General features: G+C 34.8%; 2 protein-coding genes across 3 annotated transcripts in view; one reads left to right on the top strand and one right to left on the bottom strand.

Annotated features, from left to right (window-relative positions):
- The window catches only part of LOC127873120 (uncharacterized), a 192,871-nt gene that overhangs the window by 174,303 nt on the left and 3,016 nt on the right, over window positions 1–15,552 (bottom strand). The window contains exon 3 of one of the 2 annotated variants that reach the window (XR_008045980.1): window positions 10,655–15,548. Coding sequence is in view for 1 of the 2 variants with exons in the window: in XM_052416769.1 (XP_052272729.1) it covers window positions 15,391–15,548 (158 nt within the window). In the remaining variant the exon portion in view is untranslated. Of the gene's footprint in view, window positions 1–8,913; window positions 15,549–15,552 lie in introns of those variants that run through there. The other variant, XM_052416769.1, reaches the window with a different exon arrangement.
- Window positions 294–8,981, top strand: LOC127873119 (testis-specific serine/threonine-protein kinase 1-like). The gene is made up of 4 exons (XM_052416767.1): window positions 294–696; window positions 4,179–4,327; window positions 5,241–5,448; window positions 8,652–8,981. The coding sequence occupies exons 1-4, from the start codon at window positions 415–417 to the stop codon at window positions 8,865–8,867; spliced, it is 855 nt and encodes a 284-aa protein (XP_052272727.1). The 5' UTR covers window positions 294–414; the 3' UTR covers window positions 8,868–8,981.

Raw genomic sequence — 15,552 nt, 5'->3', positions numbered from 1 at the left:
GTTGTCGATCTACATACATTCTAATTTTAAAGTTATTAGTCTTCGAATAGGTAGAATTCACTGAATATGACGTATTCAATAGGAACTGGTTTTTAAAAATCGACAAATATCGAATAAATCAACAAACTTTGTCACCATTTAGAATTCACCATTCGGTCAAAATTTGGAGACAATGCATATAATACGTTTGTCCCGAACGAAATGGAGGCTTATGTGCATCACGTGATTGAAAACATGCGATGCTGTCTAAGAAACGTCGCACAAACAAACGTCATTTGGACGTCGAAAAAATGACGTCACAATACAAAACTGCGGGCCGTTGTCCATAGATAAAGAAAGCGGGCGTTCGTTTTTAACGTAACATTTTAATCAACAATCGCACCATGTCATAATTTATAGTTATTTATTTAGACAATGAGTAACGACAAAAATACAGTCGTTATATCGGACGAGGAAGCGGAACTCAAAAAGCGCGGGTACGCCTTGGGAACTCATCTTGGCGATGGTTCGTACGCAAAAGTCAAGAGTGCCTTCAGCGAAAAACTCCAGACGCGCGTTGCTCTGAAAATCATTAACAGAAAGAAGGTCCCTAAGGACTTTCGAGAAAAGTTTTTGCCACGTGAACTAAAAATAATCGCATGTGTAGACCATCCTAATATAGTGAAAATGTACGAATTAATGGAGTTTCACAATAAGGTAAATTCGTTTGTTGTTTTCCATTAAAAATTAAAGCATGATCGATATATATTGTATAACGTTCAGATGTAAACCATATACTTTTACACTTACCATTCGGCATAACTAGCAAGGCGGTAAACTTTGGTTAGAGTTAAAAAATATACTTGTACATAATATGACGGCTTTGTATTTACATTTATTTAAAACTTGGTACTTTGTCGTTTAGGTGAGTGTTTTATTGTGAAGTATAATATTTTTTACCATGACTATTGTATTTATTTCCTGACATTATTTCCTTTGCATGCAGACGCTGGTTACTTAGAGAAAAAAACTATTGAACGGAAAGATGTTCAGTTTGTGGTCCAATGTTTAGTTGGACTCGTACACAAAAAACATTGAGTATTCATGAAAAAATGTCGCAGAAGAAAACATGTTCAAATAATAAAAAGGTTTAATCGATCTGCGCCGTATACGCGTCCATTTTTATGGTCTAAATGGGCCTTTTCACGTTTTGTTAAATTGACGAAATAAAAAAATGTATCAGATTCGCAAATTTTTGTTTTAGTTATATATTTGTGAGGAAACATTCATACTGAACATTTACCATGCTCTAAAATATCCATTTTATGCATCTTTTGACGATTTTTAAGACCTGAAAAATATAAAGCGTTGCAACGCGAAACGATTGAATAATTTAGAGAGTTCTTTCGTTATCGTTATATTTATATATATATATGATACTACGAGGATTGCTTATATAAAGTATAAAATACATCATCCATTGTATGCGCAAGGAATGGCCGTATGGCCTAAGCAATAGACTTTACCTCCAGGGGTCTGTGGTTCGAGCCCGTTTAATTGTTACTTTTTTTCTTTCTTAAATTGTATTCTTGTTTTTACTGGAGCTTTTTGGATCCAATGTTTACATTTATGAATATAAAACATTACATGAAAAACTTCAATACATGCCATAATCAGTGAAAAGGCCCCTTTTAGCCGTTTTAAAGTCATCAGTGGTAATTTTAAATCGAATAACTTCCCCAGTAACGCACATCGCCAAAAAATTATAGTTGACTAGCATTAGCCCTTATTTTCAATTTTTTGTTTATAATCTAGTTGTTTGTATTACTTAGCGCGAGTGTTGACTGTGTGTGTGTGTTGGCTTAACAGTAAAACAAAACGAAATTAAATGCACATAAAACGGAAAGAAAAAAAGACGACATAAGTTCTAAATAATTTCAAATCAGTATGATGATGTTAGCTCTCATTTTTGGTAGGTATTACTACAAAGAAAACATAGTATTAAGTATCGAAGGTATAAAACGGAAAATTAATATTTTTCTTTACTCTTTCTTTTTTATATATGCAATTGAGAGTAAAAGAAACAGCCGACTTTTCGTGCAAAAATTAACGTATTTAGTTTATGCATGTGATCTATCTTGTAAGCCTACCACTAATTATACTTTTTTAGAACTGTACTTAAAATAAAACAACAACAACAACGTCTACAGAAATCACTTCAAAAATTATTTCATCTCAAAATATTATTTAACGCTTGCAGTTTTATATCAACATCTGTAGTATTTATAAGGTAAAACAACGGGGCGTGTATAAACAGAGTTTCGTTGAAATAAACTTTCACATTGAAAAAAACACAGTGTGTGTAACCAGTTTTGAATTTATATTCATTTGCCTTAAATTTTACTTAAATCTTTCATAGTGATTATATGGACTAAACATTAAATGTTTTTTGTGTGTGAAAAATGTTCATTACTGTAAAGGATTAGAAAGCGCTGTGTTCGCAACATATAAAACACATACAAATGCATGTAATGTTGACCCATTTTGTGATATTAAGTGTATTTATTACTACAGAAAAGATTTCCCTAGTGTTACAGTCAATATCAAACTTAAGCCGATATACTTTGAATTCAATGACTTGTTTATGAGTGTGTTTTGCTGTTTAGAAACAGTGTCAACATGCAACGGAATAATGTGGCCATAGAATAGTCAAGGTCAATGTTCATATGAGCCTTGCTCTGTGAAAATGGGATTAATGCACGTGCGTAAAGTGTCGTACTTAACGCTGTTATGGATTTTTTTTTCGTTAAAAGAAAATCTTATTCAAACGAAAATTCACTCTATACGGAAAGAGTCGCCCCTGCTAAGCCTGTGCGGACTGCACACGATAATCTGGGACGACACTTTATGCACATGCATGAATAAAACCCCGTTTTTCTAGAGCGATGCTAATTTTCAATACAATATCCGCCACAGCATTGTAATCGTCATTTTCTTAATCAATTTATTCAGTGTTTACATGAAATCCGTCCCAGTGCTCGTTTATTATCAACGTTTTACTAATATACAAGATAAGTATTGATGCAAAGCATCAAAGGGCGTCGGGAATTTCAGTGTAAAAGGCACTCAATGAAGTTACATGGAGCGATTTTTTTCTACTGTAAATATTAATATATTGGCCGATTATTTTAAACAAAATATAAAAAGATACTGGTATAACCATCAAATCAGTTAGTTTAAAAGTTAACATAGAAAACAAATAAAATAATTTGATTCTACTGGGGCTCGAACCTTGGCCCTCTCACATGTGAAGCGAGCGTGTAACCACTACACTACGGAACCGCTTGAATATCACCTTCTAACTAAGATATTAATAATCTTTTTATAGTCAGTTTAAATGTAAACCCGGGGGTTTAAACGCTGGATAGTGAGCGGGGTTAAAGGTCCATATTAAAGGGTCCATACCACTGGCAAGATAAGGGTCAGGCCTACGGCCTTCTATATGTGGTTCTCAAAAAAAGCCTGTAGGAGGACTTGATAGTAATGAGACTGGGGTGCTGTGATGGTGCTCCTCATTGATAAGCGGCTGCTTCCTTTATCAAGACTCATTATTACAATTAATCATACGTTTCGCGCTTCGCGCTCTATAGCGCCTTTATTAGTTACTAGGTGGTTGCTTGGATAGTGGAACAAAGAAGTTTTGTTTGTATACAAAACCAGAAAGTTTCACCGGTTCGCGTATTTGCCCAGTCCCTGTGATCTTTTATTATTGCCCAGTCCCTGTGATTAGTTATTAATTAAAATAATTAGATTTGCATTATTGGCAATAAATGTTGTAGGAAATGTAATAGGCACAAATGCAGTACTTATTTACACTAATTTACACAAAAATCACCACTATGCATGATATTCTGACACAAAAATATATACATTGATCCGTAAAATTATTTCTCCTCCCATAAGCGAAATAAAAACGTATTACATACTAGTCGCCGCACTTCAGTGCGACGCCAATAATATAAAATTCGAACCATTTCTGAAATTTGGAGAAAAAAAAACGCTCTGAAAACGAGTTTAATGCATGTATGTTAAGTGTCGTTCAAGATTTGCCTGCGCAGTCCGCACAGGCTTATCAGGGACGACACTTACCGCTGTTATTTTATCTCTTTTGATTTGCATGTTTCTACAAAATTACTTAGGTCTATATAGCGATGGAGCATGCCGGACATGGTGACCTTCTGGAGTTCATCAAACTGCGTGGAGCGATCCCAGACGACAAGGCCAAGGTCATGTTCCGCCAGGTGGCCGAGGCGATCAACTATCTGCACGAGAAATACGTAGTACATCGGTATGAGAAATATGTAGTACATCGGTATGAGAAATATGTAGTACATCGGTATGAGAAATACGTAGTGCATCGGTATGAAAAATATGTAGTACATCGGTAAGAGAAATACGTAGTACATCGGTATAAGAAATATGTAGTACATCGGTATGAGAAATATGTAGTACATCGGTATGAGAAATACTAGTACATTGGTATCCTAGACGCGATGCCCCGATTTGTCAAGTTTAATTTTCTATATGGCGATCCGCATTGGAATTTTCATATGCCCGATCAAAATAATACTATTTATTTCGCGCTTTTAGGGAGTTTGTAAGGCCCTATTACCTTGGTGTCAGTCTACGTTAGCCCCTTACTTTTCAATAAGGACGTATAACGCAAAAATAAACCCTAATACAATGGCCACAATGATAAGCGAAGCCCCATTTTCAAATATAATTTCTTATATGGCTATTACCGCCGATTTGTTTACAGAATGTCTACATTTTATCTTGTATCAAATTATGTAAATGATGGAAATTAATATAGAACTCAAATTTGGTGAGACTGTTTTTGTGGTGTTTTTGTTTCGGTTCACTAGTCGTGACTTTAAGCTTTCTCTGCTGTCACTAATCATAAAATTGAGCCGAGCTCTGTGAAAACGGGGCTTGGTGCATGCGCGTAACGTGTCGTCCTTTATAAGTTTGTGCAGTCCGCACAGGTCAATAAGGGACGACACTTTACGCTGTTATGGAATTTTTCATTTAAAGATAGCATCTACTATCCGGAAAAAAACAGTATCGTTGGAAAGTTTAATTCCTGACTAGCCTGTGAGGATCGCACAGGCTAATCTGTGACGACTATTTTAGCACATATATTATGTCCAGTTTTCCCAGAACGAGGCTCATATATAAACCTCGTACTTCAAACTTTCTAGAGACCTGAAATGCGAGAACCTTCTCTTAGACAACAACAACAATATCAAGGTCAGCGACTTCGGATTCGCGCGCACTTACGTGGCTGGGGATATCAGTCGGACCTTCTGCGGGAGCGCCGCCTATGCAGCGCCGGAAGTGCTCCAGGGTCAGCCGTACCACCTTCCGCTACACGACGTTTGGTCGATGGGTGTCATCCTCTTTATAATGGTAAAGTTCTTATTTTAAAAACAAAACGCATCTATTACTGGTTCGTCAGTCTGTCCGAGCTCCTCAATCCATGATTAAGTAACATTTTTGTATGGGAAGTTTAGCTGGTATTTGTTTTTAGTATTTTATGGGGCTTGGAAATACTTTAAAGTGTCTAATTTTTTTAGACAACTTCCTCAGACACCTATGTTACCTACGAGAGCGAAGCGTAATTCTATTAGAGCCTCGCTCTGGGGAAAAGTTGCTTTATGCATGTGCGTAAAGAGTCGTCCCAGATTAGCCTGTGCAGCCTGATTTGCCGCTGCGGATTGCACTGGCTAATCTTGGACACCACTTAACGTACATGCATTTAACCACATTTTCTCAGAGCGAGGCTCATTTGCTTTGAAAACGGAATTAAAAGCACACTTGTTAGTAACTGCATGCCTGAATGACTTACATGCAGTAGTTCCTGCACCTTGATTGTCCGTGAAATTCGGGTTTCTGGGCAGATATATTTGATGAAAAATCGATTTAACATTGTCCTCAGAATTCGAAATGCATATGGTATTGGTTGATATTTCTTGTAGTAATGTATAATAATATAATAATAATAATAAAAGCTTTATTTACAGAAGGTTACACATACAGACATTGACAAATTATAAATATTATGCAAATGAATCAATACTTTTTTACAATGTGGCCTTCTTAAACTAACATACACAAATAGGTCTATAAGTATAAATATTCAAACAATATTTTCTTACACCCATACATAACACACATAGATAGACAAACATTAAATATTATTGATTATACTACTAATAATAATAATAATAAAAAAAAAAGCTTTATTAACAGAAGGTAACACAAAAAGACAATGACGCATTATACATATTCTGCAGATGCATCAATATTTTTTTACAATGTGGCCTTCTTAAACTAACATACACAAATAGGTCTATAACAAGTAAAACATTTAAACAATATTTTCTTACACCAATACATAACACACATTTTGCCTTTTAGACAGACACACCTGAAATATCATTGATTAGAGAAAAAAACAACACAACATATGACATATTATTGATTAGAAAATAAATGTGCTTTATATTGCCTTTTAAAAGCAGAGATACTGTTCCAAATATCCATGCTATGGTATGAAAAAGCTCGTTTCTTATAGCCTGTATTTGCTTTGGTATTAACAATATCGCTATGGGTGGCAGTTATATTTTTGATTTTTAGAAAAAGTTATAATATTATTTAAATATTCTGGAGTCTGATTGTTGACACACTTATATATCAAGATTGCCGCGTGGTATTTTTACATCTATTATTAAACGAGAGCCAATTAAGCTGTAAAAACAATTCTTTGGATGGTGTTCTATTTGGCTTTTGTAAAAGGTCTTTCGCTGCACGTTTTTGTAAAATATTCACTTTTTTGAATTGATTTTATAAGCGTTGCCCCAGATCTTACAACAGTAATCGAAACACGTTAGAATATATGAATTACGAAATAATTTCTTCATATCCAAAGTGAGATAATTTGATATCTTTTTAGTAGAGTTATTTTACTGCTTATTTTAGAGCATGTTTTATCAATGTATACTTTCCATTGCAGATGTTTGTCAATATAAAGTCCTAAAATGTTATGGCTAGTTACATTTTCAATAGCATTATTATATATTTTTAGATCAAGGTGATAATCTTATTTTTTTGTTTTGATCCAATAAGCATGCATTTTAATTTACTAGGGTTTATCATCATGTTATTGAGGGTGCACTATTTTTGTATGGAATAAATATCATTTTGTAAGTTAGTTTGAATTTCTGAAGGATTGGCCCCTGTAGCATGTAGTGTCGAGTCATCAGCATACAAGTCTTTGTCTGATTTGTTAAGTAATAACCCAATATCATTTATATAAATTAAAAACAAGAGAGGGCCCAAAATAGAACCTTGAGGGACACCACTCTTAATAGTAAGAGGGGTAGAAAAACTAGTTCCTAGTTTAACGCATTGTTGTCTTTGACTAAGATAAGAATGAAAAAGGGAGAAGGTAACATCCGAAAAGTGATGAAGTTTGAGTTTGTATATTAGAATGTCATGATCTAAATCAAAAGCTTTTTTCATATCAATAAAAACAGAACCAATACAATTACCGTTATCTACATCTTTGAGCCACTCATCAATAAGTCGAATCAATGCTGTTCGGCAAGAATGATTTTCTCTAAAGCCTGACTGATGTTTATTCAACACATTTGTTATTCGAAAGAATTTTTAATCAGGTTATGCAAATTAAATTTTAAGTGATTTGCTATTAATAGAAAATTATGTTCTTATAACATAAGCATGATTTTTTATTTTGAATGCACGCGTTTGTGATGTATGAAATACGCTGTTGATATTTGAATGCAATATCTGAAGCAGTGTTCATTGAAAATAATCACAGATTTATCATTGATTTTCACTGGATTTTCTTTTAAAAGAGACTTCATTTAAACAAAAAAATTAACAACAGCGGAAAGTGTCGTCCCTGATTAGCTTGTGCGGATTGCGCTGTATATACATTTCAATACAAACCTCTTCTTCAATCTGACGCATGGCTATTTAGTATTAAACGACGCATGTTAATGTCCTCGTTGAAAATATCCGAACTCCAAATCGACCGATAAAACTAAATAAATCGAACATTATATTCGCCTTGCTCTCGGAAATCTGGGCTAAATGCACGTGCGTAAAGTGTCGTCCAAGATAACTCTGTGTTCCACGCAGGCTTATCAGGGGCAACACTAATCTATTTTATTGTCTTTTCGTTTAAAGAACGTCTTCTTAAAACAATAATTCAGTGTAGACGGAAAGTGTTGCCCCCGATAAGCCTTTGCACACAGGCAACACTTTACGCAGATGGATTTACGCCAGATTTCCCTGAACCTGTCTAATATCTTCAGAACAACATAGTGGCCTTAATCAATTGAGACGCATTCTAAGAAAACTGTGCACTTTCCGCCTAAATTGCATTTTAGCTAAGAAGATACCTTATTTAACGAAAAATGTCATAAAAGCGTAAGGTGTCTTCCTTTATAAGCCTGTGCGGATTGCACAGGCTCATATTGGACGACATTTTACGCACATGAATTATTCCCAGTTTTCTCAGAACGCGACTCAATTAGTGTTTGAAATAGGAATCCAACATCAAAGCGCCCGCTCGCTTCTTCCAGGTTTGCGGGTCCATGCCATACGACGATTCTAATATCAAGAAGATGGTGAAAGATCAACTAGAGAAGAAAGTCTCTTTTTCAAAGACCAAGAAAATCAGCGAAGACTGCAAAGCCTTGGTACACAGCATTTTGGAGGTCAACTGTAAAAAGCGCGCCACCGTCAAGCAGATTTTAGAGCACACGTGGCTCAACTCACCTACCACACCGGGGACTTAATTGTTCTAATACTTAAGCAATACATGTACAATATATTGACAACAACTTAACAAATCTTTTTTATTCAACCTGATTGACATGGACTATTTCTTAGAATAAATAATATTAAATGTACAGTTTTTTTTAACACTTTAACTTCCTGGGTCGTATTCCAGAAGAATCTTTAGTTTAATTATATTCTTTTCCTTAAATTGGGAAATTTTCTTAAGTGTTTCATTTCATTTTGCAATAGTTTGGCATCAGGATTTACATGTACATAACATCATTATATCAATGTTATTTTAGGAATACCAAAAAAACAACATGTTTTTCTTATTTAGTAAAGAAATGCAAAAGGTTGTTATTTGGCCTTAAGTGAAATTATTTAAGAAATGACTTAAGATGTTTATGGAATACCACCCCAGTTTGGTCACTTTGGTATCTTGCAAAGATCTTGGTAAAATTAGTCTCATATATTTCAACCAGTCTTCGTAAAATATACGTGTTGTTTGCCAATATGCTAACGTATCTTAAAATGTAAAAGCGAATGGCAGAACAATTTAACAATTTCAGCTTAGAATAAGTTTTAGTATAATAAATGTGTATCCTAACTATTTAACTGAGTGCGCAAACAAATGTGATGCTAATTTATAACAAGAGGGCCTGAAAGGCCCAAAGTCGCTCACCTGAGATAACAAGATATTATTGGGTCAAATCTTCTGACCAAGTTTCATGAAGATCGAAAAATAAATGTGCCCTCTAGAGTGTTAACAAGATTTTACTATAGCCATATAAGAAAAATTGCCCCGCACATTGGAAGCCATGTTTTTCAAGCAAACATAATTATTTCCAAACTAATCCAAGACATCATTGAGACCAATCTTACGACCAAATTTGATGAAGACTGGACAATAAATGTGGCCTCTAGAGTGTTAACAAGGTTTTACTATAGCCTTATATAGCCATATAAGGAAAAATGCCCCGCCCCCTGGTGGCCATATTTTAAAAGCAACCAAAACCATTTTCGAACTCATCCAAGATATCATTGAAACCAATCTTCTGACCAAGTTTCATGAAGATTGGTCAATCAATGTGGCCTCTAGAGAGTGAACAAGGCAAATGTTGACATCGCACAACGGACGACGGACAAAAGGCGATCACAAAAGCTCACCATGAGCACGTTGTGCACAGGTTAGCTAAAAATACATGTAGTTACTGAAAGAAGACTTTGTATTCAAATTATAAACATGTCCTTTAAAATTGATCAAATTTTGAATGATTGCTCATACAATTAAAGGCTCTTTAAAGGTGAAGATCCGTAATTATTTACCGATTTTTAAATATTTTTGTCATATTTTATTTATAAAGGTTATCAAAAAACAATATATATATATGCTATTGGACATTACAATAAAAAATGAGCAATACAACTTGTCTTGAGCTCAAAATAGTGTCCTCCAAGTCAATGGTGTTTGCAAACAATCAGTTTATTTACTTGCTGTTTACTCGGAAAAGAGAAAGTGAAAGTGACTCAGGTCACCAAAAATATAACGATGATTTTTAACGTTTTCCGGTATCACCCACAAAGTAGGTCTCTTCTAAATGGTTAAAACGTTTGTAGTGATCTAATAAGTTACTTTTTGCTGGTTAAAAGTTGTTTAAAATAGAATTAAAATTGAATTTTCTTTCGGCTATTTTTAGCGTATGTCACCGCTCTGAGGCTACACATCACGTTAGTTGCAAAAATGTCAACATTTCTTCGAATTATGAAACGGGTTTATCTTCCATAATTCTTGACAATGTTGTACCTAAGCTGTTTTATTAGCAGTTTTTATGCAACAGTAACTTAAATCCGGTAAAAATCAGACCAGTTGATATGCATAATAACTGGATTTGTCACATGTATAGAGCCTTTAAGGGAAAGGATACCTGCATAGCACGTAAATAAAAAAACTTTACCTAAATTTGAAAAAAAGGTTTGTAGCTGAAAAAAACTATTTAACATTATACAAGCGAGGGCAAAATAATGCTTCAGATCTCAAATGATTGTATACAGTCGTGAATGCATACATAGAACACTGAACTTAGCATGTATACAGTCGTGTATGTATACATAGAACACTGAACAAAGCATGCAAACAGCTGTGTATGTACACATATAAAACACTGAACTAAGCAGGTATACAGTCGGGTGTGTATACATAGAACACTGATCTAAGCATGTATACGATCGTTTATACAAGCGAGGGCAAAATAATGCTTCAGATCTCAAATTATTGTATACAGTCGTGAATGCATACATAGAACACTGAACTAAGCATGTATAGTACAGTCGTGAATGCATACATAGACCACTGAACTTAGCATGTATACAGTCCTGTATGTACACATAGAACACTGAACTAAGCATGTATACAGTCCTGTATGTACACATAGAACACTGAACTAAGCATGAATACAGTCGTGTATGTACACATAGAACACTGAACTAAGCATGTATACAGTCATGTATGTACACATAGAACACTGAACTAAGCATGTAAACAGTCCTGTAAGTACACATAGAACACTGAACTAAGCATGTATACAGTCCTGTATGTACACATATAAAACTGAACTAAGCATGTATACAGTCCTGTATGTACAAACAGAACACTGAACTAAGCATGTAAACAGTCGTGTATGTATACATAGAACACTGAACTAAGCATGTATACAGTCGTGTATGTACACATAGAACACTGAACTAAGCATGTAAACAGTCCTGTTTGTACACATAGAACACTGAACTAAGCATGTATACAGTCGGGTATGTACACATATAACACTGAACTAAGCATGTATACAGTCCTGTTTGTGAACACTGAACTAAGCATGTATACAGTCGGGTATGTATACATAGAAAACTGAACTAAGCATGCAAACAGCTGTGTATGTACACATAGAACAATGAACTAAGCATGTATACAGTCGTGTATGTACACATAGAACACTGAACTTAGCATGTATACTGTTGTGTATGTATACATAGAACACTGAACTACGCATGCAAACAGCTGTGTTTGTACACTTAAAACACTGAACTAAGCATGTATACAGTCGAGTATGTATACATAGAACACTGAACTAAGCATGTATACAGTCGTGTATGTACACATAGAACACTGAACTTAGCATGTATACAGTCGTGTATGTATACATAGAACACTGAACTAAGCATGCAAACAGCTGTGTATATACACATAGAACACTGAACTAAGCATGTATACAGTCGGATGTGTATACATAGAACACTGATCTAAGCATGTATACGATCGTTTATACAAGCGAGGGCAAAATAATGCTTCAGATCTCAAATTATTGTATACAGTCGTGAATGCATACATAGAACACTGAACTTAGCATGTATACAGTCCTGTATGTACATATAGAACACTGAACTAAGCATGTATACAGTCCTGTATGTACACATAGAACACTGAACTAAGCATGTATACAGTCCTGTATGTACACATAGAACACTGAACTAAGCATGTATACAGTCCTGTATGTACACATAGAACACTGAACTAAGCATGTATACAGTCATGTATGTACACATATAAAACTGAACTAAGCATGTATACAGTCCTGTATGTACAAACAGAACACTGAACTAAGCATGTAAACAGTCGTGTATGAATACATAGAACACTGAACTAAGCATGTATACAGTCGTGTATGTACACATAGAACACTGAACAAAGCATGTTAACAGTCCTGTTTGTATTCATAGAACACTGAACTAAGCATGTATACAGTCGGGTTTGTACACATATAACACTGAACTAAGCATGTATACAGTCCTGTTTGTGAACACTGAACTAAGCATGTATACAGTCGGGTATGTATACATAGAACACTGAACTAAGCATGTATACAGTCTGGTATGTATACATAGAACACTGAACTAAGCATGTATACAGTCGGGTTTGTACACATATAACACTGAACTAAGCATGTATACAGTCTGGTATGTATACATAGAACACTGAACTAAGTGCAAACAGCTGTGTATGTACACATAGAACACTGAACTAAGCATGTATACAGTCGTGTATGTACACATAGAACACTGAACTTAGCATGTATACAGTCATGTATGTTTACATAGAACACTGAACTTAGCATGCAAACAGCTGTGTATGTACACATAGAACACTGAACTAAGCATGTATACAGTCGGGTATGTATACATAGAACACTGAACTAAGCATGTATACAGTCGGGTATGTATACATAGAGCATGTACACAGTCGGGTATGTACACATAGAACACTGAACTAAGCATGTATACAGTCGGGTATGTACACATAGAACACTGAACTATGCATGTACATGTATACAGTTGTGTATGTATACATAGAACACTGAACTAAGCATGTATACAGTCATGTATGTATACATAGAACACTGAACTATGCATGTACATGTATACAGTCGTGTATGTACACATAGAACACTGAACTAAGCATGTATACAGTCAGGTATACACATAGAACACTGAACTAAGCATGTTTACAGTCGTGTATGTACATATAGAACACTGAACTAAGCATGTATACAGTGCTGTATGTACACATAGAACACTGAGCTAAGCATGTACACAGTCGTGTATGACACATAAAACACTGAACTAAGCATGTATACAGTCCTGTATGTACACATAGAACACTAAACTTAGCATGTATACAGTCCTGTATGTACACATAGAACACTGAACTTAGCATGTATACAGTCCTTTATGTACACATAGAACACTGAACTAAGCACGTACACAGTCGTGTATGACACACATAAAACACTGATCTAAGCATGTATACAGTCGTGTATGTACACATAGAACACTGAACTTAGCATGTATACAGTCCTGTATGTACACATAGAACACTGAACTAAGCATTTACACAGTCGTGTATGACACACATAAAACACTGACCTAAGCATGTATACAGTCGTGTATGAATACATAGAACACTGAACTAAGCATGTATACAGTTGTGTATGTACACATAGAACAATGAACTAAGCATGTATACAGTCCTGTATGTACACATAGAACACTGAACAATGCAGACTGTTGCTTCCGAGAATGGGAAATAAACAAAATGCCTAATCTTAAAGCAAAATTTCAGAAAACAGTAAAAAAGTTTGATAAAAACCGGTTCGGATACAATAATAGTAACCTGTAAAAGCTGGAGTACACAAGATTTTGTCTATAATGATAATGATATAAAAACATATTTAATAACAATTTTGCAGCAACAAAACTTATCAACAATGCATAAAAATTTGCAGTGCATTTAATATACAGTTTTGCGTACATCACAACATATTAAATATTATTATAGTTTAATAAAGTATAACAACATAATCACAGGAATGAAAATCGGGGATATCACTAGCCCTTGGCCTCCAAAATTTGATATATGCCCATAGATTTTCTGAGAAAATAATAGAGTATATTTGTTCACGTCAGTGTAAGATCGTTTGTTATTTCACGAGTGATCATAGAACATATGATCACGAGTGAAATAACAACGATCTTACACTGACATGAACAAATATTTTGTTTCAATAATGAAAATTGTTTTCTTCAGAGAAGTTGATTTTTCATTATAATTTGATCATTTTTCATTCAAAATGATGTTTAACTAAATAATATCATAGCCACGCGCTAACCACCTGTGTTTCAACTGTATGAGTATGTATCATGCACACAGCCAATAGGATCACAGTCATACATAGAGGTCAACAAGAGATCAAAAGTTAAATTGCAGAACAGATTGTCAAGTCTGTATGTCCATGCATAAGCGTTTTTATCAATTAATCATTAAACTAAATTGATTATTTTGACATTCAACGAGAAAATTTGAACAACTCATGATATTTAAGAAATGCTAATTAAGCAAGATTTTGATCATTACAGTGCATGCATTAAACAGAAAACGATAATCATATGGACAATTTGAAAGATATAAGTGGTTATTTCAAGAGATCTTTGGTATTAAATTATCCATGTCAAATGTTTTGGCAAACACATAGATAAGTCCCAACTGCAGTATCATTAACTAAGTGCGGAAAACGTGACAATGTGCATAAAACAAATAAATTTTGTATCATTAATTCTTTTCTCTTAAAATTGAAGAATGCGTAGATTTCCAACGTGCACAATTTTGTACAATACCACTTTCTTCTTTTACTTTCAAATAATGAAAGCAAATCTCTTATTGGCTGACCAAGAGGTCGCAAAAAAGATAATTTCATCAGATCCTTATGCAACACATATTTTATAACCTGGTTACAATCAGATCCGAAAATGGCAAGTTGATGGCAAACTAGCAAACACTCCTCAAACTCCACAAGTTTGGTGGTTGCAGAGAAGGAATCAAACAATGGCTCGATTCAGTAGATTTAGGGCTTCCCTTGGCTAAAACATTTCCTTGGCAATATTTGCAGCCATTGGCCTATTTGGGGACTTGCAGAGTAAGCCCTGAGGTTCTAGTCAAGAGTTGAGCATGAATAATCCAGCCATGAACTGAAGCCCACAGGAGAGACTGGCCAACATGGCCGCCCAGTGCATTTCTGGGTAGATACCAGCCTCTCTAGGAAAGTCATCTATGATGTGGTAGAATAAGTAGAGGCTTCCTGATACAGCAAAAGCTGG

This window comes from Dreissena polymorpha, chromosome 3 (assembly GCF_020536995.1).
Source record: "Dreissena polymorpha isolate Duluth1 chromosome 3, UMN_Dpol_1.0, whole genome shotgun sequence".
NCBI lineage: Eukaryota > Metazoa > Mollusca > Bivalvia > Myida > Dreissenidae > Dreissena > Dreissena polymorpha.
Note: the sequence above shows the minus strand (reverse complement) of the source record. Positions and strands in the feature narration are given on the sequence as shown.